Source organism: Hippocampus zosterae, chromosome 20 (genome assembly GCF_025434085.1).
Source record: "Hippocampus zosterae strain Florida chromosome 20, ASM2543408v3, whole genome shotgun sequence".
Lineage (NCBI taxonomy): Eukaryota > Metazoa > Chordata > Actinopteri > Syngnathiformes > Syngnathidae > Hippocampus > Hippocampus zosterae.
Genome location: NC_067470.1, coordinates 970,949 through 998,398, shown reverse-complemented (window position 1 = coordinate 998,398; position 27,450 = coordinate 970,949). Strand labels below are relative to the sequence as shown.

The following is a 27,450-nucleotide window of genomic DNA, read 5'->3' as shown; positions in this document are numbered from 1 at the left end:
CAACCAACAAAGAGCAGTTTGCCATGTGCGCCGCAGCTGCTCCGCACGCGCACGCGCGCGGCCTCAAAAACACCAAAATAGTGCGGCGGCGGCGGCGCCAGCAGCTGAGGCGCAGTGCGCGGTCGCGGCCGCCAGGGGGCAGTGCGTAGCTTAGTCCTTCACGTGAAAGAAAGACGCCTCCACAAACCGTCACGATGACTTTCAGTTAAAAAAGAAAAACAACAAAAAAAATGTCGTTCCGTCGCTCACTGAACGGGGACAATGAATTGATGTTAACGCAGTCTTTTATTTCACGTTAGTTCGCATTTATCCTCCTAAAGGTACAAATTTCAATCGTGTGCAGGCAGTCTTGAGTGTTTTATGGTGGCCTAGTCTACACTGTTTCATGATCAATCATCAAACATCCAGCGACATCGTGAATGTTTGAGGCATATTTGAAGCGCGCGGTCTTGTTGCAGGGACGAGTCATGGGGGTGGCCGGCTGCTCTCAAGATATCTTAAAGTTCTCTAAGCGCTCCAACAAGACTTCTGAGTAGCCCGGAGAGTAGTACCTGAAAGAGCAAACACAAAAGCATCATCATTTTCAACATAATTATTGCGACATGAAGTGCGTGGAAGTACTTTCGCCATCGTTTCTTCATCCTTCAACCAAGATGCTGTTTTTTTTTTGTGATCATTTAGGTGTGCAGCTCCTTTCAGCTCATTCAGTCAACAAAAATAATGATTTTGATCGAAGTGATGCAAAGATTTTTTTTTTTTGCCTAATAATTTAGCGATGCCGGGACAAGGTTTTTAGTTGTTGTTGTTGTTTTTTTTTTTTAACGTCCATTGTTGCACAAACTTATCTCATAGTTGTTGCACAGGTCTTCCCGAGTGTGTGTTCCTGTACAGTCACAGCTCAGAGGACAAGTTGGAGGTCTCACACAGACTGAAGTCTAAAGCGCGTGTACCTGACTATCTCCTCCGGGAAGCAGCTGTTGATGGAATTGATGTGTTCCTGAAGGACGGAGCCCGGCTCCGCCTGGATCTCTTGAACTTTCTTTAACCCTCCGCTGGTCACAAATTGACGGCGAGCCTGACTGTCATGAGGTAATACCTGTAGGATGAGACGAGTAGCGAAATCACATTTGGGATGGCGCCGTTGCCCATTTTTAGGTTGTTTTGAGCGGGGCCCACCTTGCTGAATTGGCAGACGACGTGTTTGATGATGTTGCTCGGCGCGTCGTAGAGGAGGGACTCCAGCGCAGGTAGGAAGGTACACTTCTGTAGGATCATCTTCAGAGCCTTCTTACTCTAAACCAAAAGGTTGTTGTGGATTTAAATCTTAAATCAAACAGTGCACCGAAAGCACGGGTTACGTTCCTGTTCAAGAGCGTACTTTGGTCTGCAGGTCCTCCGAGCTGTTGGCGTCCATGTAGAGTTGCAGCAGTTTGGGCAGCAGGTTGGCAGTGGCGACAGCCTTGGCGTGCACTGGGGTGTGATGTCCTATCTGGCCTATGCACCAAGCGGTGACGGCCTTGATGTGATGCTGCGTCTCCTCCGATAGACACAGGGCCAGCTGGAGCAGGCCCTGCGAGGACGGCAGGAATGGAAGCGTGAAGCCCCGTCCGCACCGCGGGGGCGCAGCGTGCGGCCGACGAGCCCCCGCATTGTGCATGCGGTGACGACAGAGCGGCGAGACGCCTCAAAAGTTGTTTTCCAGAGGGGCGGCGGCAGGATGTCCAAAAAATACAATTGGTTCATGAAGCTTATTTGAAACTTCATTTTGCCATTTGGCAAAAGTCTCCCTTTTTTGCTTCTAGGTCGACGTTTCCAAATACGTTGAACGAGAGCAGTGCGAAAAGGGCTTTGGACGGCTTCTTCGCAACGGGGTACGGGAGCCAAAGCAAGAAAGCCAGCCACTTACTTGGGAGAGAATGACAGCCATGGCCAACTTCTCACTGTGCGCCGCCACATATCCCAACATCATGATCCCGGGCAACCGCAGGCTTCCGCGGCACTCGCCAAGGTAGGTGATCACTTCGGACGTGCCGCCGCAATCGACGATTACCTGGGACAGCTGCAAAAACGGTCACACGTGTCTTACTCGGTTGTGTGATCTTGTGTCGGTGCTCGAGCGCCTGTGTGCAGTAAATACCTCGGGCGTGTGTTTGACCACCTCTCTCATCAGAATGGTGACGTTATTTTTCACGCATTCATCCGGATCCCGGAGGCACATAATGGCTGCGGGGAAGACGTCGGCCTCGATCACCATCTCCGCCAGGCACACCGAGTGTTTGCTGATCTGGCCGAGAGCAGAGAATACCTGCCTCTGTGTGGAGAAAAGCACGGTTGTTGCTTCCTGAGAAAGACCGCTCGGATAACCGTAAGCATCTCAGTCCACCGGAAGACGACCGTATACAGTAAGGCGTTTTTAGCCGAAAAAAAACGACCATGTATAGTAAGGCGTTTTTAGCCGAAAAAAACGACCATGTATAGTAAGGCGTTTTTAGCCAAAAAAACGACCATGTATAGTAAGGCGTTTTGAGCCCAAAAAAACGACCATGTATAGCAAGGCGTTTTTAACCGAAAAAAACGACCATGTATAGCAAGGCGTTTTTAGCCGAAAAAAACGACCATGTATAGTAAGGCGTTTTTGGCCTGAAAAAAACGACCATGTATAGCAAGGCGTTTTTAGCCGAAAAAAACGACCATGTATAGCAAGGCGTTTTTAGCCGAAAAAAACGACCATGTATAGTAAGGCGTTTTTGGCCTGAAAAAAACGACCATGTATAGTAAGGCGTTTTTAGCCGAAAAAAACGACCATGTATAGCAAGGCGTTTTTAGCCCAAAAAAACGACCATGTATAGTAAGGCGTTTTTGGCCTGAAAAAAACGACCATGTATAGTAAGGCGTTTTTAGCCGAAAAAAACGACCATGTATAGCAAGGCGTTTTTAGCCAAAAAAACCGACCATGTATAGTAAGGCGTTTTTAGCCCAAAAAAACGACCATGTATAGCAAGGCGTTTTTAGCCGAAAAAAACGACCATGTATAGTAAGGCGTTTTTAGCCGAAAAAAACGACCATGTATAGTAAGGCGTTTTTAGCCAAAAAAACGACCATGTATAGCAAGGCGTTTTTAGCCAAAAAAACCGACCATGTATAGTAAGGCGTTTTTGGCCTGAAAAAAACGACCATGTATAGCAAGGCGTTTTTAGCCGAAAAAAACGACCATGTATAGTAAGGCGTTTTTGGCCTGAAAAAAACGACCATGTATAGCAAGGCGTTTTTAGCCGAAAAAAACGACCATGTATAGCAAGGCGTTTTTAGCCGAAAAAAACGACCATGTATAGTAAGGCGTTTTTGGCCTGAAAAAAACGACCATGTATAGTAAGGCGTTTTTAGCCGAAAAAAACGACCATGTATAGCAAGGCGTTTTTAGCCCAAAAAAACGACCATGTATAGTAAGGCGTTTTTGGCCTGAAAAAAACGACCATGTATAGTAAGGCGTTTTTAGCCGAAAAAAACGACCATGTATAGCAAGGCGTTTTTAGCCAAAAAAAACGACCATGTATAGTAAGGCGTTTTTAGCCCAAAAAAACGACCATGTATAGCAAGGCGTTTTTAGCCGAAAAAAACGACCATGTATAGTAAGGCGTTTTTAGCCGAAAAAAACGACCATGTATAGTAAGGCGTTTTTAGCCAAAAAAACGACCATGTATAGCAAGGCGTTTTTAGCCAAAAAAAACGACCATGTATAGTAAGGCGTTTTTGGCCTGAAAAAAACGACCATGTATAGCAAGGCGTTTTTAGCCGAAAAAAACGACCATGTATAGCAAGGCGTTTTTAGCCCAAAAAAACGACCATGTATAGTAAGGCGTTTTTGGCCTGAAAAAAACGACCATGTATAGTAAGGCGTTTTTAGCCGAAAAAAACGACCATGTATAGTAAGGCGTTTTTAGCCAAAAAAACGACCATGTATAGCAAGGCGTTTTTAGCCGAAAAAAACGACCATGTATAGTAAGGCGTTTTTAACAAAAAAAAAACGACCATGTATAGTAAGGCGTTTTTAGCCGAAAAAAAACGACCATGTATAGTAAGGCGTTTTTAGCCAAAAAAAACGACCATGTATAGTAAGGCGTTTTTAACAAAAAAAAAACGACCATGTATAGTAAGGCGTTTTTAGCCAAAAAAAACGACCATGTATAGCAAGGCGTTTTTAGCCGAAAAAAACGACCATGTATAGTAAGGCGTTTTTAGCCAAAAAAAACGACCATGTATAGTAAGGCGTTTTTAACAAAAAAAAAACGACCATGTATAGTAAGGCGTTTTTAGCCGAAAAAAAACGACCATGTATAGTAAGGCGTTTTTGGCCTGAAAAAAACGACCATGTATAGCAAGGCGTTTTTAGCCGAAAAAAACGACCATGTATAGCAAGGCGTTTTTAGCCGAAAAAAACGACCATGTATAGTAAGGCGTTTTTGGCCTGAAAAAAACGACCATGTATAGTAAGGCGTTTTTAGCCGAAAAAAACGACCATGTATAGTAAGGCGTTTTTAGCCAAAAAAACGACCATGTATAGTAAGGCGTTTTGAGCCCAAAAAAACGACCATGTATAGCAAGGCGTTTTTAACCGAAAAAAACGACCATGTATAGCAAGGCGTTTTTAGCCGAAAAAAACGACCATGTATAGTAAGGCGTTTTTGGCCTGAAAAAAACGACCATGTATAGCAAGGCGTTTTTAGCCGAAAAAAACGACCATGTATAGCAAGGCGTTTTTAGCCGAAAAAAACGACCATGTATAGTAAGGCGTTTTTGGCCTGAAAAAAACGACCATGTATAGTAAGGCGTTTTTAGCCGAAAAAAACGACCATGTATAGCAAGGCGTTTTTAGCCCAAAAAAACGACCATGTATAGTAAGGCGTTTTTGGCCTGAAAAAAACGACCATGTATAGTAAGGCGTTTTTAGCCGAAAAAAACGACCATGTATAGCAAGGCGTTTTTAGCCAAAAAAACCGACCATGTATAGTAAGGCGTTTTTAGCCCAAAAAAACGACCATGTATAGCAAGGCGTTTTTAGCCGAAAAAAACGACCATGTATAGTAAGGCGTTTTTAGCCGAAAAAAACGACCATGTATAGTAAGGCGTTTTTAGCCAAAAAAACGACCATGTATAGCAAGGCGTTTTTAGCCAAAAAAACCGACCATGTATAGTAAGGCGTTTTTGGCCTGAAAAAAACGACCATGTATAGCAAGGCGTTTTTAGCCGAAAAAAACGACCATGTATAGTAAGGCGTTTTTGGCCTGAAAAAAACGACCATGTATAGCAAGGCGTTTTTAGCCGAAAAAAACGACCATGTATAGCAAGGCGTTTTTAGCCGAAAAAAACGACCATGTATAGTAAGGCGTTTTTGGCCTGAAAAAAACGACCATGTATAGTAAGGCGTTTTTAGCCGAAAAAAACGACCATGTATAGCAAGGCGTTTTTAGCCCAAAAAAACGACCATGTATAGTAAGGCGTTTTTGGCCTGAAAAAAACGACCATGTATAGTAAGGCGTTTTTAGCCGAAAAAAACGACCATGTATAGCAAGGCGTTTTTAGCCAAAAAAAACGACCATGTATAGTAAGGCGTTTTTAGCCCAAAAAAACGACCATGTATAGCAAGGCGTTTTTAGCCGAAAAAAACGACCATGTATAGTAAGGCGTTTTTAGCCGAAAAAAACGACCATGTATAGTAAGGCGTTTTTAGCCAAAAAAACGACCATGTATAGCAAGGCGTTTTTAGCCAAAAAAAACGACCATGTATAGTAAGGCGTTTTTGGCCTGAAAAAAACGACCATGTATAGCAAGGCGTTTTTAGCCGAAAAAAACGACCATGTATAGCAAGGCGTTTTTAGCCCAAAAAAACGACCATGTATAGTAAGGCGTTTTTGGCCTGAAAAAAACGACCATGTATAGTAAGGCGTTTTTAGCCGAAAAAAACGACCATGTATAGTAAGGCGTTTTTAGCCAAAAAAACGACCATGTATAGCAAGGCGTTTTTAGCCAAAAAAAACGACCATGTATAGCAAGGCGTTTTTAGCCGAAAAAAACGACCATGTATAGTAAGGCGTTTTTAGCCAAAAAAAACGACCATGTATAGTAAGGCGTTTTTAACAAAAAAAAAACGACCATGTATAGTAAGGCGTTTTTAGCCGAAAAAAAACGACCATGTATAGTAAGGCGTTTTTGGCCTGAAAAAAACGACCATGTATAGCAAGGCGTTTTTAGCCGAAAAAAACGACCATGTATAGCAAGGCGTTTTTAGCCGAAAAAAACGACCATGTATAGTAAGGCGTTTTTGGCCTGAAAAAAACGACCATGTATAGTAAGGCGTTTTTAGCCGAAAAAAACGACCATGTATAGTAAGGCGTTTTTAGCCAAAAAAACGACCATGTATAGTAAGGCGTTTTGAGCCCAAAAAAACGACCATGTATAGCAAGGCGTTTTTAACCGAAAAAAACGACCATGTATAGCAAGGCGTTTTTAGCCGAAAAAAACGACCATGTATAGTAAGGCGTTTTTGGCCTGAAAAAAACGACCATGTATAGCAAGGCGTTTTTAGCCGAAAAAAACGACCATGTATAGCAAGGCGTTTTTAGCCGAAAAAAACGACCATGTATAGTAAGGCGTTTTTGGCCTGAAAAAAACGACCATGTATAGTAAGGCGTTTTTAGCCGAAAAAAACGACCATGTATAGCAAGGCGTTTTTAGCCCAAAAAAACGACCATGTATAGTAAGGCGTTTTTGGCCTGAAAAAAACGACCATGTATAGTAAGGCGTTTTTAGCCGAAAAAAACGACCATGTATAGCAAGGCGTTTTTAGCCAAAAAAACCGACCATGTATAGTAAGGCGTTTTTAGCCCAAAAAAACGACCATGTATAGCAAGGCGTTTTTAGCCGAAAAAAACGACCATGTATAGTAAGGCGTTTTTAGCCGAAAAAAACGACCATGTATAGTAAGGCGTTTTTAGCCAAAAAAACGACCATGTATAGCAAGGCGTTTTTAGCCAAAAAAACCGACCATGTATAGTAAGGCGTTTTTGGCCTGAAAAAAACGACCATGTATAGCAAGGCGTTTTTAGCCGAAAAAAACGACCATGTATAGTAAGGCGTTTTTGGCCTGAAAAAAACGACCATGTATAGCAAGGCGTTTTTAGCCGAAAAAAACGACCATGTATAGCAAGGCGTTTTTAGCCGAAAAAAACGACCATGTATAGTAAGGCGTTTTTGGCCTGAAAAAAACGACCATGTATAGTAAGGCGTTTTTAGCCGAAAAAAACGACCATGTATAGCAAGGCGTTTTTAGCCCAAAAAAACGACCATGTATAGTAAGGCGTTTTTGGCCTGAAAAAAACGACCATGTATAGTAAGGCGTTTTTAGCCGAAAAAAACGACCATGTATAGCAAGGCGTTTTTAGCCAAAAAAAACGACCATGTATAGTAAGGCGTTTTTAGCCCAAAAAAACGACCATGTATAGCAAGGCGTTTTTAGCCGAAAAAAACGACCATGTATAGTAAGGCGTTTTTAGCCGAAAAAAACGACCATGTATAGTAAGGCGTTTTTAGCCAAAAAAACGACCATGTATAGCAAGGCGTTTTTAGCCAAAAAAAACGACCATGTATAGTAAGGCGTTTTTGGCCTGAAAAAAACGACCATGTATAGCAAGGCGTTTTTAGCCGAAAAAAACGACCATGTATAGCAAGGCGTTTTTAGCCCAAAAAAACGACCATGTATAGTAAGGCGTTTTTGGCCTGAAAAAAACGACCATGTATAGTAAGGCGTTTTTAGCCGAAAAAAACGACCATGTATAGTAAGGCGTTTTTAGCCAAAAAAACGACCATGTATAGCAAGGCGTTTTTAGCCAAAAAAAACGACCATGTATAGCAAGGCGTTTTTAGCCGAAAAAAACGACCATGTATAGTAAGGCGTTTTTAGCCAAAAAAAACGACCATGTATAGTAAGGCGTTTTTAACAAAAAAAAAACGACCATGTATAGTAAGGCGTTTTTAGCCGAAAAAAAACGACCATGTATAGTAAGGCGTTTTTGGCCTGAAAAAAACGACCATGTATAGCAAGGCGTTTTTAGCCGAAAAAAACGACCATGTATAGCAAGGCGTTTTTAGCCGAAAAAAACGACCATGTATAGTAAGGCGTTTTTGGCCTGAAAAAAACGACCATGTATAGTAAGGCGTTTTTAGCCGAAAAAAACGACCATGTATAGTAAGGCGTTTTTAGCCAAAAAAACGACCATGTATAGTAAGGCGTTTTGAGCCCAAAAAAACGACCATGTATAGCAAGGCGTTTTTAACCGAAAAAAACGACCATGTATAGCAAGGCGTTTTTAGCCGAAAAAAACGACCATGTATAGTAAGGCGTTTTTGGCCTGAAAAAAACGACCATGTATAGCAAGGCGTTTTTAGCCGAAAAAAACGACCATGTATAGCAAGGCGTTTTTAGCCGAAAAAAACGACCATGTATAGTAAGGCGTTTTTGGCCTGAAAAAAACGACCATGTATAGTAAGGCGTTTTTAGCCGAAAAAAACGACCATGTATAGCAAGGCGTTTTTAGCCCAAAAAAACGACCATGTATAGTAAGGCGTTTTTGGCCTGAAAAAAACGACCATGTATAGTAAGGCGTTTTTAGCCGAAAAAAACGACCATGTATAGCAAGGCGTTTTTAGCCAAAAAAACCGACCATGTATAGTAAGGCGTTTTTAGCCCAAAAAAACGACCATGTATAGCAAGGCGTTTTTAGCCGAAAAAAACGACCATGTATAGTAAGGCGTTTTTAGCCGAAAAAAACGACCATGTATAGTAAGGCGTTTTTAGCCAAAAAAACGACCATGTATAGCAAGGCGTTTTTAGCCAAAAAAACCGACCATGTATAGTAAGGCGTTTTTGGCCTGAAAAAAACGACCATGTATAGCAAGGCGTTTTTAGCCGAAAAAAACGACCATGTATAGTAAGGCGTTTTTGGCCTGAAAAAAACGACCATGTATAGCAAGGCGTTTTTAGCCGAAAAAAACGACCATGTATAGCAAGGCGTTTTTAGCCGAAAAAAACGACCATGTATAGTAAGGCGTTTTTGGCCTGAAAAAAACGACCATGTATAGTAAGGCGTTTTTAGCCGAAAAAAACGACCATGTATAGCAAGGCGTTTTTAGCCCAAAAAAACGACCATGTATAGTAAGGCGTTTTTGGCCTGAAAAAAACGACCATGTATAGTAAGGCGTTTTTAGCCGAAAAAAACGACCATGTATAGCAAGGCGTTTTTAGCCAAAAAAAACGACCATGTATAGTAAGGCGTTTTTAGCCCAAAAAAACGACCATGTATAGCAAGGCGTTTTTAGCCGAAAAAAACGACCATGTATAGTAAGGCGTTTTTAGCCGAAAAAAACGACCATGTATAGTAAGGCGTTTTTAGCCAAAAAAACGACCATGTATAGCAAGGCGTTTTTAGCCAAAAAAAACGACCATGTATAGTAAGGCGTTTTTGGCCTGAAAAAAACGACCATGTATAGCAAGGCGTTTTTAGCCGAAAAAAACGACCATGTATAGCAAGGCGTTTTTAGCCCAAAAAAACGACCATGTATAGTAAGGCGTTTTTGGCCTGAAAAAAACGACCATGTATAGTAAGGCGTTTTTAGCCGAAAAAAACGACCATGTATAGTAAGGCGTTTTTAGCCAAAAAAACGACCATGTATAGCAAGGCGTTTTTAGCCAAAAAAAACGACCATGTATAGCAAGGCGTTTTTAGCCGAAAAAAACGACCATGTATAGTAAGGCGTTTTTAGCCAAAAAAAACGACCATGTATAGTAAGGCGTTTTTAACAAAAAAAAAACGACCATGTATAGTAAGGCGTTTTTAGCCGAAAAAAAACGACCATGTATAGTAAGGCGTTTTTTGCCAAAAAAAACGACCATGTATAGTAAGGCGTTTTTAACAAAAAAAAAACGACCATGTATAGTAAGGCGTTTTTAGCCGAAAAAAACGACCATGTATAGTAAGGCGTTTTTTGCCAAAAAAAACGACCATGTATAGTAAGGCGTTTTTAGCTGAAAAAAACGACCATGTTTAGTAAGGCGTTTTTAGCCCAAAAAAACGACCATATATAGTAAGGCGTTTTTAGCCGAGAAAAAAACGACTCCATTGGCGATGGACTGACAAGTGGGCAATTTACACACGTCAATGTCGAACCTCCACCGTGGGCCTTACCCTCAGTTTGGTGTCCGGGTTGAGGATCATTTGAGCCAGATGTGCAATGGCGCCGGCTTCCACCACAATTTGGGCCAATTCTGGCGTGTGTTTGGCAATGTCACTGAGCACCGAAGCCGCCGTGCGTTTCAGGGCGATTTCGGGCTCCAAGAGGCACAACACCAGCATGGGGACTGCGCCCGCATCCACAATGGACTGGGACAAGGCTACGAAAGAGGAAGAAAAAAAAAGTCCACGCGCACAGATGGGGAAATGTGAAAGTGATCCGCAAAGGCCGGCAAGCTGAATGCAAAGACAGCGCGTCGCTCTCACCGTCATTATGGTGCGCGATGAAACCCAGAGCCAAGGCGGCAGCTTCCTTCACACCGGGGTCGAAGTCCTCCAGGCAGACAACCAGCGCGTCCACGCCTCCGCTGGCCACCACCGCCTGAGCGAGCTCCGGGGAGTGCTTGGACACGGCGCGCAGCACGAACGCCGCCGCTTTCTTATACAAGCGCTGGATAAACACACGTGAGAGAAGGCCTTTCAACAGGAAATGATTTGCTCTCGTTTTTTTTTCAGTTGCGATGCCGAGAAGTATTCATCGGGCGCCGGTCTCCGCCAACAGTGGATGGATGCGTTTGCGTCCCGCCTCTGGCAAACGCACTCACGTTCTGTATGGTGAGCGAGCGGATGAGCTGCGGCAGGATGTCTTCCTTCACCAAATTGTCGGCCAGGTCAGCGTTGTGGACCGCCAGGCGGCCCAGGGCCAAGGCGGCCTTTTGCTGGATGCCGGGAACCACATCCAGCATCAGGGGCCTCAGCATCGACATGACACCTGCGGGAGGGGGGAGGGTAGGGGGCGGGGTGAAGACGCACCATCGAGACAGAAGTTGCAAATCAACGGACTTTCCCCCCTCCTACCTGCTCTTTGGAGGATTTCGATGTTTTGCGGCCGGTCCGCCAGATCAGCAACCGTTTGCACAAATTGCATTCTGGATTTGTTGTACTGCTCAAAGACTGCGCGGCACAACAAGGCGAATCAGACGCACATCTCGCTCGCGCGACTGACAAAGTCAACTCACCTTGGACGATCTGCCTTTGAGTCATCGTGCCAGCCGCCAAATGGAACGGTTACAAGAAGGGGATTCAAACCTGCACATGGAAGTGTGAGTATCGTCATTTAGCCGCTCCACGTCACCGCTTTCATTTTTCCGCTGTTTTTAGGCTTCTGGCTTGAAAACGGTGACGAAGACAACGCCGAGCCGCAAGAAGTCCCGAGGTTCTTTGCGTCACCGCATTCCGCATTTTGTGACAAAGAGAGAGGCCGACGCGCGTCAACCGAACGACTGCGTTCTTCGTCGAGCGTGAATCCACCAAGGTGTGCGCATTGGTTGCTTTCCGAGCTTAGCGCAAAAGCCTGCACGCGAAGCCAACCTCGCCGAGCTCGCGAAACTCACCGACGACTTCTCCCGAGGATCTTTTGACAACCAGTTGACTTGGAGGTGAGTCTGTGCGCCTTGAGAAGTCTGTGTTGACAAGTGTCACCATGGCAACGCCGCCGCCGCCGCCACACTTGCCCGAGATCGTCTATTCAGACGTAGTCGTCACTCTTATTCCGAAGTGACAACTTTGCATGAAACGTGAACTGAAGGCGTGGTAATGACTCGCTCTTTTGTTTCGGGGTTAGCAACGACTCAAAAAAAAAAACGAAGCTCCCACGTTCCAAAAACATGCATGGCAGGCTGATTGAACACGTTAAATTGTTCCTAGGTGTGAGTGCGCATGGTTGTTCGTCTCTGTGTGCCCTGCGATTGGCTGGCAACCGGTTCAGGGTGTCCCCCGCATACTGCCCGAAGACGGCTGGGCTAGGCTCCAGGATCCCTAGTGAGGATTACGCATTTCGGAAAATGAATGAATGAATGAATATGAAACGTGTTTATACAAATATTTACTGTACGACGGTAAAAATCCAATTGCACCAATGCTTTTGTTTTTTACATGTAGCTCTGATGAACACCCTCATTGCGCCCGCGTTTGTTTTTGTGTGCGAGCGTGCGCGGGCATGCAAGCTTTTGAAACTCAATGATGATCTGTTTTTAAGGCACAGCTTTACAAGAGCGCCCTGTCGACCTGCAGTGCACAAAAGAATGCCGGCCAAAGAGCAAATGTCACCCGCGGAACCACGTGAACATCAACCCACGGTACTTGGTGTGATATGTTGACGTTTTTCGCAATCACAAACAAAACGTATTGGCTCAGTTCAACAAATTGAACAAATGGATGTGTGTTTTTGTGTGTGTGTGTGTCATTTTAGAGCCAATCGCAACAGGAACGCTGCAAGACAAGACCACTCGACGTGAAGAGGAAACCGTACCACGCGAATGTTTTGCTCTTGCTAAATTTATGGCTTTAATTCGATAGAACCTTGTTTGTTCACGACAATCAAAACGAATTCGGTAATTGTGCTCTAATACGCGTGCGGAAGGGGGAACTGGTACATTTATAAAACGGCACAAGAAAAAAACATTGAACATTTCGATTTAGTCATCTTGAATTCAATAATTATGTTGAATGCTGTAATTTTCTTGAACGAAGAGATTGCAAAACGGAAGTGATCTCATGAAATATGAATGCTTGCTTTAAGTGAACAAGTTTTATTCCGCAAAATACCTATTGATTCGTCCTTTTAATCAATTGTTTATTTTCAATGAATATCGAATGCATGCAGTTAACTGACAAAATTAAAACGGTCATTGTACTCAAATTCCACCGCATGTCAGTCGAAAAAAACAATTATAAAATACATGTTCAATGCATGGAAAAGTATTAAAAAGTCAAGTTTGATCGTAGATTGCGTGTAAAAGTTTTTATTTAGATGTTTTATACTGTGTAACAGTAACAATACAATAAGTTGTCCATACAATCGAGAAACGGAAAACACGGGTGACATGATGTCATGAGCGTGAAATGTCGCACAACCGGAAAATGTTTTCCATTAAAAAAATATCGCCGTTATTTGAAAAGGCATGGCTGTATATTGCTATGTACACGTGGCTTGTGGAAAACGGTTAAAATGCGTAGTTTTCCTCCTGAAAACAACGAAATGAGATGTGGGCTGAGGAAGCTCCAGATGTCATCGTGAACGTTTAGTGAAGATGGGGCGAAAAAAATGTCTTGTTTTGTTCCTGTAAAAAATAAATCCTGTGTTATGACAAAAGGAGTAAATGCAGTTCTTTCTCTCCGACATCCAAATACTTTATAATAGAATTCCCACGCAATTTCCCGGTTTTATTGTGAAATGTACTACAGAAAGGAAACAGCCATAAAACGTCAGACCGGAGAGCGAAAGACACTACAATGGATCAATGTTGGCCTGGTAACGGGGTGAGCTGAGCGTGTCTCCCGTTGGCCGGCACGGTCCACTCTCGGTGTTGTCATCCCGACGAGGTCGCCGAGCCGTTGAGCGAAACCTTCCGGGGCTTGCCGAGCTGTGCGAAAGGGCGGCTGGGAGTCGAGAGGGCCACCGCCAGGGTCCCATTCACGTTGTTGCCTGGACGGCCGCGAGGGGGGGGCAGCGAGGACTGCGCAGCGTCGCATGGGCTCGGCAGAGAGGAGGACGTCGACGGGGCTTCAGCGGGACTTCCGGCTTTGTCGCTGGCAGAGTCGCTCTCCTGCTGGCTGTGGCTCACCTTCAGCTTCTTGCAGTTCGGCCGGACACGATACTGGAGCGGAAGTGGGCCCGTCTGTGTTTTTAGAGGAAAAAAACGACCAGGTAAGGCGTTTTTGGCCCGAAAAAAAGACATAGTATAGTAAGGCGTTTTTGAGCCGAAAAAAATGACATAGTATAGTAAGGCGTTTCTGAGCCAAAAAAACGACATAGTATAGTAAGGCGTTTTTGGCACGAAAAAAAACACAGTATAGTAAGGCGCTTTTGAGCCGAAAAAAACACATAGTATAATAAGGCGTTTTTGGCCTGAAAAAAACGACATAGTATAGTAAGGCGTTTTTGAGCCGAAAAAAACGACATAGTATAGTAAGGCGTTTCTGAGCCAAAAAAACGACATTAAGGCGTTTTTGAGCCGGAAAAAAACCACAGTATAGTAAGGCGTTTTTGAGCCGAAAAAAACGACATAGTATAGTAAGGCGTTTTTGGCCCGAAAAAAACGACATTAAGGCGTTTTTGAGCCGGAAAAAAACCACAGTATAGTAAGGCGTTTTTGAGCCGAAAAAAACGACATAGTATAGTAAGGCGTTTTTGGCCCGAAAAAAACGACATTAAGGCGTTTTTGAGCCGGAAAAAAACCACAGTATAGTAAGGCGTTTTTGAGCCGAAAAAAACGACATAGTATAGTAAGGCGTTTTTGGCCCGAAAAAAAACGACATTAAGGCGTTTTTGAGCCGAAAAAAACCCACATAGTATAGTAAGGCGTTTTTGAGCCAAAAAAACGACATAGTATAGTAAGGCGTTTTTGAGCCGAAATAAACGACATAGTATAGTAAGGCGTTTTTGAGCCGAAATAAACGACATAGTACAGTAAGGCGTTTTTGAGCCGGAAAAAAACACATAGTATAGTAAGTCGTTTTTGAGCCGAAAAAAAACGACATAGTATAGTAAGGCATTTCTGAGCCAAAAAAACGACATAGTATAGTAAGGCGTTTTTGAGCCGAAAAAAACGACATACTATAGTAAGGCGTTTTTGGGACGAAAAAAAACACATAGTATAGTAAGGCATTTTTGGCACGAAAAAAAAACACAGTATAGTAAGGCGTTTTTGAGCCGAAAAAAACCCCACATAGTATAGTAAGGCATTTTTGAGCCGAAAAAAAACGACATTTTGAGCCGAAAAAAACGACATAGTATAGTAAGGCGTTTTTGGCACGAAAAAAACGATATAGTATAGTAAGGCGTTTTTGGCACGAAAAAAACGACAGTATAGTAAGGCGTTTTTGCCACGAAAAAAAACACATAGTATAGTAAGGCGTTTTTGGCACGAAAAAAACCACATAGAATAGTAAGGCGTTTTTGAGCCGAAATAAACGACATAGTATAGTAAGGCGTTTTTGAGCCGAAAAAAAACACATAGTATAGTAAGGCGTTTCTGAGCCAAAAAAACGATATAGTATAGTAAGGCGTTTTTGAGCCGAAAAAAACCCACATAGTATAGTAAGGCATTTTTGAGCCGAAAAAAAACGACATTTTGAGCCGAAAAAAACGACATAGTATAGTAAGGCGTTTCTGAGCTAAAAAAACGACATAGTATAGTAAGGCGTTTTTGGCACGAAAAAAACTATATAGTATAGTAAGGCGTTTTTGGCCCGAACAAAAACACATACAGTAGTATAGTAAGGCGTTTTTGGCACGAAAAAAACGACATAGTATAGTAAGGCGTTTTTGAGCCGAAAAAAACCACATAGTATAGTAAGGCGTTTTTGAGCCGAAAAAACCGACATAGTATAGTAAGGCGTTTCTGAGCCAAAAAAACGACATAGTATAGTAAGGCGTTTTTGGCACGAAAAAAACCACATAGTATAGTAAGGCGTTTTTGAGCCGAAAAAAACGACATAGTATCGTAAGGCGTTTTTGAGCCGACAAAAAAACACATAGTATAGTAAGGCGTTTTTGAGCCAAAAAAAACGACATAGTATAGTAAGGCGTTTTTGGCACGAAAAAAACCACATAGAATAGTAAGGCGTTTTTGAGCCGAAATAAACGACATAGTATAGTAAGGCGTTTTTGAGCCGAAAAAAAACACATAGTATAGTAAGGCGTTTCTGAGCCAAAAAAACGATATAGTATAGTAAGGCGTTTTTGAGCCGAAAAAAACCCACATAGTATAGTAAGGCATTTTTGAGCCGAAAAAAAACGACATTTTGAGCCGAAAAAAACGACATAGTATAGTAAGGCGTTTCTGAGCTAAAAAAACGACATAGTATAGTAAGGCGTTTTTGGCACGAAAAAAACTATATAGTATAGTAAGGCGTTTTTGGCCCGAACAAAAACACATACAGTAGTATAGTAAGGCGTTTTTGGCACGAAAAAAACGACATAGTATAGTAAGGCGTTTTTGGCACGAAAAAAACGACATAGTATAGTAAGGCGTTTTTGAGCCGAAAAAAACCACATAGTATAGTAAGGCGTTTCTGAGCCAAAAAAACGACATAGTATAGTAAGGCGTTTTTGGCACGAAAAAAACCACATAGTATAGTAAGGCGTTTTTGAGCCGAAAAAAACGACATAGTATCGTAAGGCGTTTTTGAGCCGACAAAAAAACACATAGTATAGTAAGGCGTTTTTGAGCCAAAAAAAACCACATAGTATAATAAGGCATTTTTGGCACGAAAAAAAACACATAGTATAGTAAGGCGTTTTTGAGCCGAAAAAAACCCACATAGTATAGTAAGGCATTTTTGAGCCGAAAAAAAACGACATTTTGAGCCGAAAAAAACGACATAGTATAGTAAGGCGTTTCTGAGCCAAAAAAACGACATAGTATAGTAAGGCGTTTTTGGCACGAAAAAAACGACATAGTATAGTAAGGCGTTTTTGCCACGAAAAAAACCACATAGTATAGTAAGGCGTTTTTGAGCCGAAAAAAACCACAGTGTAGTAAGGCGTTTTTGAGCCGAAAAAAAACACATAGTATAGTAAGGCGTTTTTGAGCCGAAAAAACCGACATAGTATAGTAAGGCGTTTCTGAGCCAAAAAAACGACATAGTATAGTAAGGCGTTTTTGGCACGAAAAAAACCACATAGTATAGTAAGGCGTTTTTGAGCCGAAAAAAAAGATAGTATCGTAAGGCGTTTTTGAGCCGAAAAAAATGACATAGTATAGTAAGGCATTTTTGAGCCGAAATAAACGACATAGTATAGTAAGGCGTTTTTGAGCCGAAAAAAAGACATAGTATAGTAAGGCGTTTTTGAGTCGAAAAAAAGACATAGTATAGTAAGGCGTTTTTGAGCCGAAAAAAACAACATTTTGAGCCGAAAAAAAAACGACATAGTATAGTAAGGCATTTCTGAGCCAAAAAAACGACATAGTATAGTAAGGCGTTTTTGGCACGAAAAAAAACACATAGTATAATAAGGCGTTTTTGGCCCGAAAAAAACGACATAGTATAGTAAGGCGTTTTTGAGCCGAAAAAAAACACAGTATAGTAAGGCGTTTTTGAGCCGAAAAAAACGACATAGTATAGTAAGGTGTTTTTGAGCCGGAAAAAAACCACATAGTATAGTAAGGCGTTTTTGGCACGAAAAAAAACACATAGTATAATAAGGCGTTTTTGGCCCGAAAAAAACGACATAGTATAGTAAGGCGTTTTTGAGCCGAAAAAAAACGACATAGTATAGTAAGGTGTTTTTGAGCCGGAAAAAAACCACATAGTATAGTAAGGCGTTTTTGGCCCGAAAAAAAACGACATAGTATAGTAAGGCGTTTTTGAGCCGAAAAAAATGACATAGTATAGAAAGGCGTTTTTTAGCCAAAAAAAACACATAGTATAGTAAGGCGTTTTTGGCCCGAAAAAAAACACAGTATGGTAAGGCGTTATTGGCACGAAAAAAACGACATAGTAATATAGTAAGGTGTTTTTTGCGCGAAAAAAACGACATAGTATAGTAAGGCGTTTTTGGCACGAAAAAAAACACATAATAAAAAACATGTGCCCCCAAAAAACATGGTCTGTTTTTGGGGGCTAAAAACGCCTTACTATACATGATCGTTTTTTTGGATAAAAACGGCTTACTATACATGGTCGGTTTTTTTCGGCTAAAAACGCCTTATTATACATGGTCGTTTTTTTTCGGCTAAAAACGCCTTACTATACATGGTTATTTTTTTCGGCTAAAAACGCCTTACTATATATACATGGTCATTTTTTTCGGCTAAAAACGCCTTTCTTTACATGGTCGTTTGTTTTGGTTAAAAACGCCTTACTATACATGGTCGGTTTTTTTCGGTTAAAAACGCCTTACTATTCATGGTCATTTTTTTGGGCTAAAAACGCCTTACTATACATGGTCGTTTTTGGGGCTAAAAACGCCTTACTATACATGGTCGTTTTTTGGGGGGCTAAAAACGCCTTACTATACATGGTTATTTTTTTCGGCTAAAAACGCCTTACTATATATACATGGTCATTTTTTTCGGCTAAAAACGCCTTTCTTTACATGGTCGTTTGTTTTGGTTAAAAACGCCTTACTATACATGGTCGTTTTTTTTCGGTTAAAAACGCCTTACTATTCATGGTCATTTTTTGTGTGTTTTTTTTCTCTAAAAACGGCTTACCATACATGGTCATTTTTTTGGGCTAAAAACGCCTTACTATACATGGTCGTTTTTTGGGCTAAAAACGCCTTACTATACATGGTCGTTTTTTTTCGGTTAAAAACGCCTTACTATTCATGGTCATTTTTTGTGTGTTTTTTTTTCTCTAAAAACGCCTTACCATACATGGTCGTTTTTTTTGCGGTTAAAAACGCCTTACTATACATGGTCGTTTTTTGGGCTAAAAACGCTTTACTTTACATGGTCGGGTTTTTTTCGGTTAAAAACGCCTTACTACACATGGTCGTTTTCTTCTGTTGTTTTTTCCTCTAAAAACGCCAAGATAGTCAGGCGTTTTTTGGCCCAAAACAACAACCTTGTATAGTAAGGCGTTTTTAGCTAAAAAAAAAAACGATTTATTGAAGTATCTACAAAATAAAAATGTCCCCCTCCTGGTTTATATTTTTCTTCAGGGGTAAACATATTAGTCAGAGCTTGACAATGATTTGTTATCAGCTCCTTCTCAATTATAGTAAACTATAAACTGAGGATTATATTACAAACCGTAAAAAAATCCTCAATAAAATTTATAAGTTGAGTAAAGTTGAGTTGAGAATCCCAAATGCAGATGATTATGTGAATGAGTCTCACCCTTCTCCAAGTGTAGATATACGCTATGTCCATTAACGTGTAGTAATCTTTCAGGGGTTCATCTTCATACATCACTTCCACCTATCGACAAAACAAATCATTCAAAATAGATATTTCCAAAAGGCGAAGAATATGATCGACACATTACTAAAAAAAATCAATCAATCAATAAAACATTCAAAAATAGAAGACCTGGTAAGTGTTGGGGATGTCCATTTTGCTGCGCAGGAACTTCCTCAGATGCATGACGGTCATTGCCGCCGGACACTGCAGGTACCTTTTGTTTGCCACCTGCCCGAAAATTAGAGAGAAAGAAAAAGGAATGGTTGCCTTCTCAAGGGGTGGAATTGACTGAAGCGCAAAATATTTCTCGTCGAAGCGGAAAATGCGCACACCTGATCTTTGCTTGAATGCTTGTCCTCAAGTCCACCAGTCAGTCTGCACAGAATCAAACGCACGCCGTTACTCGACAGCGCACGACACAAAAGTCACATACTGCAAATCGGGCGTGAGATGATCGAGGTCACGGGGAGCAATTGGGAGGAGAGTGGATTGGAAATTTGAAGGTCCTCTTACCTGCCGCTCCGGTCAAAGAACTCAATGGAGAGGCTGATGATCTCATCGTCTGTGATTATTCTCTTGTCCTCATCTGCCACCTCGCCTCGGTCTTCGTTGGAGCCGTTAGAAGCTGCAGAATAAAGAGGCGGCCACGACAAACAAAATACACCGGTTTTACATTTGATTCCAAAGTATTACAAGCTGTCGAATCAAACGTCAGGGGGGGCGGGGGGGCTACCTTCAATAGAACGGTGAGTAAAACGGCGAGAAATGCATCCACGCAAATTTTCAAACGACAATTCTTTGTTAGGGTTGGGGTGGGGGCTCTCAGCTTCATTTCAATAGGTAGGTTGGCTTTATTTTTATATGTAGATTTTTTATATGTCGTCTTTCATAAGGATGCGTGTTTATTTGCTTTTATTTGAGTGGAAACCGACAAAACATTTCTCGAGGATAAATCGGACATTGTTTATTTCAATACAGATTATTGCACGTTTGGTTGAAAAATGCATGGGAGGAGGAGCTTCAAAAAAATAATTGCATATTAAATAAGACATGTAATATTGAGAAGGGGGGGGAGACAATGAGATCATTTTTCAAAATCGTTCAGCCTACTGCTTAGCTTTGTGTGATTTTCAACTGACGTCTCACCTTCCACAGGGTGTTCAGCATAAAAGTCTCTTCTCCTCTTCATTTCATCTGTCAGATTAAAAAAAATAATCAAATTAAATGCATGTTGCGATGATGCAACAGTTACAAAAAAAAAAGGTGCAAATTCCAACAACGGTTTCTCTTCATCTATTTCAGGCTGGCGTGTTACTTACTTTTAAAAAGGCCTGGCACCAGTTTATACACGATGTCCTGCAGAGTTTTGTCAGACCTGCGCACATTTTGTACACGTTGAAAGAAGGTGAAAAGAGATGACCCGACGTCTGAGAAGAGCACGCTTCTCACCTAATGTTGAGCAGAGGCTTGGTTTTGTGCACTTGCACGTCACAGATTGGGCAATATTTGCTCGTTTCCAGGTATCGGACGATGCACATTTTGCAAACTGCAAGACAAGCGGAATCTGGATCACCGAACAGCGCCAAGGCAATGCGCATGCGCATGCGCCCTGCCGCCGGCGCGCCGGCATGCTTACATGAGTGCAGACATTCGATGATGGTGGTGGCGTCGATGAAGTAACCCCCGCACAGAACGCACATGAGGTGAGGGTTGAGCTCGGTAATCTTGATCCTCGTCGTCCGATGCATGATGAGCCAAGGAGCTGATGGCGCGGAGACGAAAAGAAAAAAGAGCGAGCGACATTCAGAGCGCCGTTTGCACAAAGCGGGCCGTTTGCTTCGCGTCAACGTCATCTTTTCTGCTAATTGCATCATAAGCGTCATAAATCTTCCCCGCAAAGGCGTTCGTAGACGTCGCCTTGCATTGCCTGCGCTACTTTCAAAGGGCGCGGGAGTAGCCGCTTACAAGAAAAGCTTCCACAAACAATATCCACTCATGCAAATCCATTCTTTATCTTATTTTTTTTTTTTTTTTGCCCAACTGCTTTGCAATGCAACCTCCCCGTCATGAGTTATAGCAACTATTTAACTCTTGATTTTGACAGAGTCAAATGTGGAGCGTGAGAGGGTGCGCGTCTCACCTCAGGCGTTGGGGCGAATCCCACTGTGTTTCTATGGCAACCATTTTTTTGGATGATTCTCGAGTGGGCGCTCGAATAACAAGATTGGCGATTCGTTGAAAAATTAAAGCGCGCGCGCGCGCGGCGAGTTGGATGCGTCACACCCGAGAGGGGAGCGCACATATCCGCACGCACACGCGGAGCCGCGGCGTGGAATCTGCACAGTGCGCGGGGATGCCATTTTGTGCAGGGAAACTCAATAAACCCGCTTCGGCTTCTCCCGCGACCGCGTCGGTGTCAAATGTGGAGTGCGCGAGGGTCGCGTCAGTCTTACCGGGACGCGCGAAATGAGCTTGCTTCTTTTCCCAACAGAAATCCAATTTAGCGCATTTTCCGTGGATGGCAAACATCAGTCCTTTTCATTGAGAAGGGCATTTTTTTTTCTATATAAATATTTGCAGAAAGATTGGACATTTTCCGACCCAGAAAGCGCTGACGAAATTCTTGCTCTTATTTCTCAGATCAAGACAAGAGGAGCATGCAGGATTCACGCAACACGCCAAAAAAGTGCGCCTATAATACTTGAGAACCAACAAAATAGATTTGGAGCGTCAAGGGATCCAAAGGTCGTTCGCGTGGACTTGATCACATGCACTTTTTGAGCGAACAACGAATAAAGCGAGTGGGTGCCGAAGATTTTTGGAAGGACTGACGGCACATTTACACGCTGTTATTTTTATCCCGAACTCGTAAAAAAGAGCAAATAAAAAAATCTAACATCGAGAACAACTTTTGTTCACATCATCGAAGCAAACGGGGATCGATTTTTGATGCGTGTGTCATGTGTGGTCGTCCTGCGACCCCCCCAAGAGTGCGTGACAGGCTCCACACGGCATTGACAGACATGTCAATTCTGTCGCGGCTGCACTTCCCCAAAATCGGTGAACATGCGAATATTCCTAATGACGTTTAATTGCAACAAATGAGCAGCCCGCGCTGGATCCGAGCCGCGGAACTCCAAAAAGGAATCCCTAATGATTTTGCCAGCTCCGCCAAACAAACAAGGGGCCTTTTGTAACGCTGCGGCATTCCTTTATGTATTGATTGATTTTATTTCTTTCGAAGCTATCCACCAAATGAGGCAAACCAGCCGTTCGGACGAAACGGGGGTCACCCGAACCGACGCGAACAAAAGCAGATGGTTCCGAACCTTCTGATATATGAACGGCGCATGCACACTTGCTTTGACCGAGTAGTCATCCAAGTTAAGTTAATAACTCGAGAATGATGTCACAGACGTGTACAAAGGCGGCCGCGCCTGGTGCACAAGCTCCCAAAGGTGACATTTCTATAAAATGAGGAGGCTCCGAGCAAACGCGCCCCGTTAGGAGGCTCCGAACGTCTCGATCGTGCTAACGTCTCGACCGAGTCCGTCGCGCTTTACCCGCGAACTGCCACATTACACGAACAAAAAAGCCCGTTAAACAATCCCGATCCGGCATCAAGTCGCCCCGACGCAAAGCCCGCAGACACGCCGCGGAAGCCCGCGTGCGGCCGTGAATTCAATCGGCTTTGAGCCCGAGCTGGGAACCTCTTTTCGCCCGGAGATCCCTCGGAAAGTGCGCAGACACACACACACGGATCTCCACGTCGGTCGTTGCTCGCCGCACCGACGAAAGCCTCAACATCCGCCGCTGGATCGGCGCGCGGGGAGAGCCGCGAAAAGATCCGCGACACGACCGGCGCGGGGTGCCGCTTCGAGGCTGCGGCGACGCCGGAAGCACGTACCTGCGTGCCGGGATCGGCTGGCTGCGGCTGGGGGGGCGGACAGACAATGAAAGTTGGGAGGCGAATCAGCAGCGAATGAATCGCAGCTGAGCCGCCATCTTGAAGCAGGCTGCAGACGCTGTCAGTGGCCGAGCCGAGCGCATTTCACACGGGGAGACGCGAACGCCGCCCTCCGCGGGCAAACGCGCACTTGGCGAGCGTGTCCGATCGGCGCTGGCACCGCGAGCCCAAATCCTCCGGCGTCGCCTGGGTCCGGTCGCCACTTGGCTACTGCAACTTTGCCTCCAAAATACCCACTTGGCCCCCTCCTCCCGAGTGCAAAGCAGCGGCGGTAGTGTGTGCGTGTGCGAGTGCGCGTGCGCGCGCGCTCTCCGTGGAAACTGACACCGTCCCCAAAATGGCTTGTACTTGGACCGCCCCGCTTTGGTCACGTGATCCTCTGCTTAAAGGAGCTTGGCCATTACTGTCGGCCGTCATTTATTATTATTATTATTATTATTTTGGTCTTGCACTTTTCCCGAGGAATAAAGCAGCGAAAATTAACCACCGCGTGTCACGTTCCGCGTGGGAAAACGCATTCGGCTGCTTGTGTGTTTTTCAACCAGAAAGGACGCTTTTACCCGCGTATCAAACCAGTAATAATCGCGCTTTGGTGTGTGACGTCCCGATTTGTTTTGTTTTGAAATGACGCTTGACAAAATTTGAACATACGAGATAAACAAATCAACTTGACGCAATTACGTCTGAGTGGATTTGTTGTACAATGATAACACTTTGTTCCTGTTCGTGGAAGGTTCAGAAGCTTGTGTCACTTGCTCGTGAAACTTTGACAAGAAGCAGGGGATGAAATCCCGGATGCCGGACCACCGAGCTACGTCCCAAAAGGAGCTTGAACGTCACTCACGAGTCCACGCTCGTCGCGAACACCGGGTGGGGTTGCATCGATCGCGCGAATTCAAATGAAATCCCACAGACATTTAGGACTTTTTATTTTATTTTTTCTAAACACAACGAGGCTAAAAACATCATCATCGTCATCATCACATCTGACTGGCTTTCTCTGCGCTCTTGGCTGCGTCCTTCAGCTTGCCAACCATGTCCTGGTGATGGAAAAAAAAAAAGAAAAGGGGCGGGGTCATTTATCGTTTGAAAGAGAATACATACAAACAGGGAAGGCTGCAAGCAAATCTGTTCCGGGGAAAAAAATGGCCCTAAACGAGCCTTCTAATGAGTTCCTTTTATTTTCTGGAAGAAGTGAAGCGGTTTAAGGTGGACTGTTTGGTTCCGGGTGCATACCTGTAACTGCTCCATGGTACAGGTAAAGGTGATATCCTCGGGACTACCTTTATTCTAACCAAAAACACCAACATTTCATCATTTACTCACGTAAAAAAAAATAATAATAAACAACACATGAGATGCATGTTTGTTTGTTTCATTACCTGCGTGTTGAGCGATAATAAGTAGAAAGGCTCGTTGACCTTGTCGACCACTCCATTCTGCCGTGGGATAAAGCAACATTGTGAGATGGTCGTCGACACCCCCCGCCCATTATTTGTATCAAATCGAGAGGCAAAATATTTGGTCGCATACCTTGACATGATATTGGAGCCGCCATGACACGTCAGTAATGTGAGCTGGTTGCTTTCCAATGCTATGAAAACATAGAAATATTAATAGGACGATGCGCTTTTAAAGCCATCACTCCCTCATTTGCATTATTGATCAAGTCTTATTGATTGACGGTTCCTACAGACTTAACAGACATTGATAGGTTGTCAGGAAAAACGCAGGCAGACATGAAAGAAAAGATTGAAACAATCCCTCGTACTGGATGTAGATGGTATTTTCTGCTTCATTTGAATAACAACTAAACTAAAAAAAAAAAAAAAGATGAAACCGCTACAAATCAACAACACGTGTACCGGATCAAAGACCAAATTCTCATTTGCAACTGATTTTGCAACTGATAGTTCGAGGACAAAATTATTGCCGTTTTCCTTACCTTCTTGGAACTGAAAATTCAAGATTCAATTGAATGAAAAAAAAAAATCAAATCAAATAAGAAACCATCATCAAACTCAAAACATTCTTTGCATGTGACTGAGACATGTTGTCCCAAACTACCACGTTTGCTCATACTGGCGCTAGTTTCAAGTTATCCAAAACAGAACAATGATTGAGCTATGACGAGCTCGAATCTCTCCAGTAGCAAATCCACATTAATTCCTGTCCAAGGATTTTTATCTGGAAGATGCTAGTTTCAAAAAACTTTTTTAAAAACTTTCAGTTGTGGAAAATGGCTAATGGGTGCTCATCTCAGCTCACAATGTGCTATTCTCTTCTAAATCAAAACACTACTGCTGACCATATGAAAGAAGGTGTCCAAACTAGGGCCCGGGGGCCATTTGCGGCCCACCCTCCATTTATCAGCAGCCTACGACATGGCCCGCAAAAAAAATGAAAATCCTAAAAACGACAGTTGACATGGGCAGCCTGTTTAGTTGTGTGTGTGTGTGTGTGTGTGTGTGTGTGTGTGTTTGTGTGTTATTTGCAAGGCCACGAAATGTGTTCAGATCAGGATGACCGCAGTCTTTCTACGGCTTACCTTGCCAACAATCGTTCCAACTCCTTTTTGTGCTTCTGTGAAGAAAACAGAAGATAAAATATAAGGTATGCAAGGCAATGATGAGGAAATGATGTGCTTGTCACCTGATAGCGGCTATAGAGGATTTCGATTCTTTCCGAACTGAACGACAGATCCTCGAGGCAGGAGCTACAGGGAGAAAATGACTTAAATATATGTAAAGTGACAGAATGCAAATTTATGAGCATGAAATTGAGTTGATTTAATTCCGATTTGGCCACGTCGAGTTGATTATCACACTCCAAAGGATGACAGAGGAGTGTAGAAATAAACAAGAAGGTATTCCCTGAACACACAAGTTTTATACATTTGCTGTCTGAAGCGCACGTTCTTAACAAGCACAGATAAAATCATCTTTTGGGCGCAGTGTGTTCATTTATCTGCCACGTTTACCTGATCGTGGACTCATCTGCGTTTTGCCTGACCGCCTCCAGGATGAACGTGGTGGTCGCGGCGTGTATCCGTTTCAGCAGGACCCCCTCAACTTGCTTCAGTTCGGGCTCCTCTGAGAGGACAGAACCCGGAAGCGGGACGTGACGTCACCAACAACAACAACAACAAGCAGACTGACAAGAAAAGACGGTTACGCTGCAGTGAGATGCAGGTCGGCGCTCCCCTCGCACTGATTGACGTCTCGAATGGAAATCAATGATAATTTGCATGTGTAAAAACCTTAAGCTGCATCACCCAAACCGTGTGGAGGGGAGTTTTGTTTGTAAGGATTGAAAACATTTGGCGCCGCTACAGCGAACTAAACGCTAATTTGAAAACGATGCATGCTTGCGAATAAATTGGATTCACAGCGACCGATCTTGACTGTCGATTTGTGACTGTTCGCACCTACTTCCGGGTTTGAATCCCATTCATGTAACGCGAGTCACGGACGCGCAGCTTTTACACGGAGGGGTCTCCTCTGAGCGAGAAGCGGCGGGAGACAAAAGAGTGTCTCTCAGCTCACCCAGCAACCCCGCGTCTCGACCGGCAGACAGCAGAGAGCGGAAGCAGACGTCGACCAGAGCCGGGAAGGTGGCGTGGTCCACGGCGGACGCGTCGCCGAGAGACCGGAGCCCTCTCTGCACGGAATCCGACAACTCCATTTTGAGGGAGGGCGGGGCCATAGAGACACGTGACGGATCAGCTGACAGGCTCGTCGTGGGGTTGGGGTGCGGGGCGACAGCGATCACACGCCGGGGAATCCGATGCTGCGGCTCTTTAGTTCAAACAAATAAAAACAAATGGACATTACAATACAAGCCTTTCCACTTCTGCCTGACATTTCTGAAGTTGAGGATTCAAATCTCACCAGGAATACTCATTGAGGATAAACAGTTTAGCAAATGGATAGATCACCTTTGCAACTCTACGTGAAAACCTAAAAACACTCCAGAGACTTTATTAGCTACACCTGCCAATGGCGTGTCGTAGAAAATATAATCTGTTAGATTATAAAATGTCCTTCACTTTGGAAGTACGTACGGCATTTTTAAAATACGAACCAAAATGTGAGATGATGTGAAGTTGGTCAATTGAGAAATTTCCAGTGCATCTTGAGTTTCCAACTTGAGAGCTTTTTCATCAGGCGGAGTTAGGAAGGTCCCCAAACGCTTCATGTCCTCAATTTACCATACAACGGAATGAAATGCATGGAATGGCTGACTTAAGAAAAAAAAAGGCTGGAAGACTGACCTCAAGATGGAA

At 43.3% G+C, this 27,450-nt stretch overlaps 2 protein-coding genes and 2 long non-coding RNA genes across 5 annotated transcripts; 2 read left to right on the top strand and 2 right to left on the bottom strand.

The window, feature by feature from the left end:
* The first annotated feature begins 220 nt into the window (after positions 1 to 220).
* Positions 221 to 1,475, top strand: LOC127592774 (uncharacterized). The gene is made up of 4 exons (XR_007960220.1): positions 221 to 320; positions 875 to 1,098; positions 1,167 to 1,247; positions 1,391 to 1,475. It is a non-coding gene; the product is annotated as an uncharacterized LOC127592774 (long non-coding RNA).
* Positions 267 to 11,817, bottom strand: spag6 (sperm associated antigen 6). The gene is made up of 12 exons (XM_052053683.1): positions 11,678 to 11,817; positions 11,303 to 11,372; positions 11,142 to 11,237; positions 10,889 to 11,055; positions 10,551 to 10,734; positions 10,239 to 10,444; positions 2,138 to 2,311; positions 1,907 to 2,059; positions 1,379 to 1,570; positions 1,177 to 1,293; positions 951 to 1,096; positions 267 to 551 (listed from the first exon to the last, which is right to left on the bottom strand). The coding sequence occupies exons 2-12, from the start codon at positions 11,325 to 11,327 to the stop codon at positions 488 to 490; spliced, it is 1,524 nt and encodes a 507-aa protein (XP_051909643.1). The 5' UTR covers positions 11,328 to 11,372; positions 11,678 to 11,817; the 3' UTR covers positions 267 to 487.
* LOC127592773 (uncharacterized) lies at positions 1,867 to 13,149 on the top strand. 2 transcript variants are annotated; one of them, XR_007960218.1, is made up of 6 exons: positions 1,867 to 2,008; positions 2,171 to 2,365; positions 10,371 to 10,748; positions 11,445 to 11,722; positions 12,322 to 12,421; positions 12,535 to 13,149. It is a non-coding gene; the product is annotated as an uncharacterized LOC127592773 (long non-coding RNA). The 2 variants fall into 2 exon arrangements; XR_007960219.1 differs by having other exon boundaries at positions 11,445 to 11,730.
* A 346-nt stretch (positions 13,150 to 13,495) lies between these two features.
* bmi1a (bmi1 polycomb ring finger oncogene 1a) lies at positions 13,496 to 26,948 on the bottom strand. The gene is made up of 17 exons (XM_052054903.1): positions 26,711 to 26,948; positions 26,146 to 26,257; positions 25,714 to 25,881; positions 24,699 to 24,759; positions 24,548 to 24,604; positions 24,402 to 24,455; positions 24,147 to 24,205; positions 22,909 to 23,132; positions 20,835 to 20,960; positions 20,648 to 20,744; positions 20,518 to 20,573; positions 20,345 to 20,392; positions 19,712 to 19,823; positions 19,531 to 19,573; positions 19,328 to 19,426; positions 19,136 to 19,216; positions 13,496 to 13,963 (listed from the first exon to the last, which is right to left on the bottom strand). Exons 1-17 carry the CDS (start codon positions 26,868 to 26,870, stop codon positions 13,655 to 13,657), a joined length of 1,866 nt encoding a protein of 621 aa, XP_051910863.1. The 5' UTR covers positions 26,871 to 26,948; the 3' UTR covers positions 13,496 to 13,654.
* Between the last annotated feature and the right edge of the window lie 502 nt (positions 26,949 to 27,450).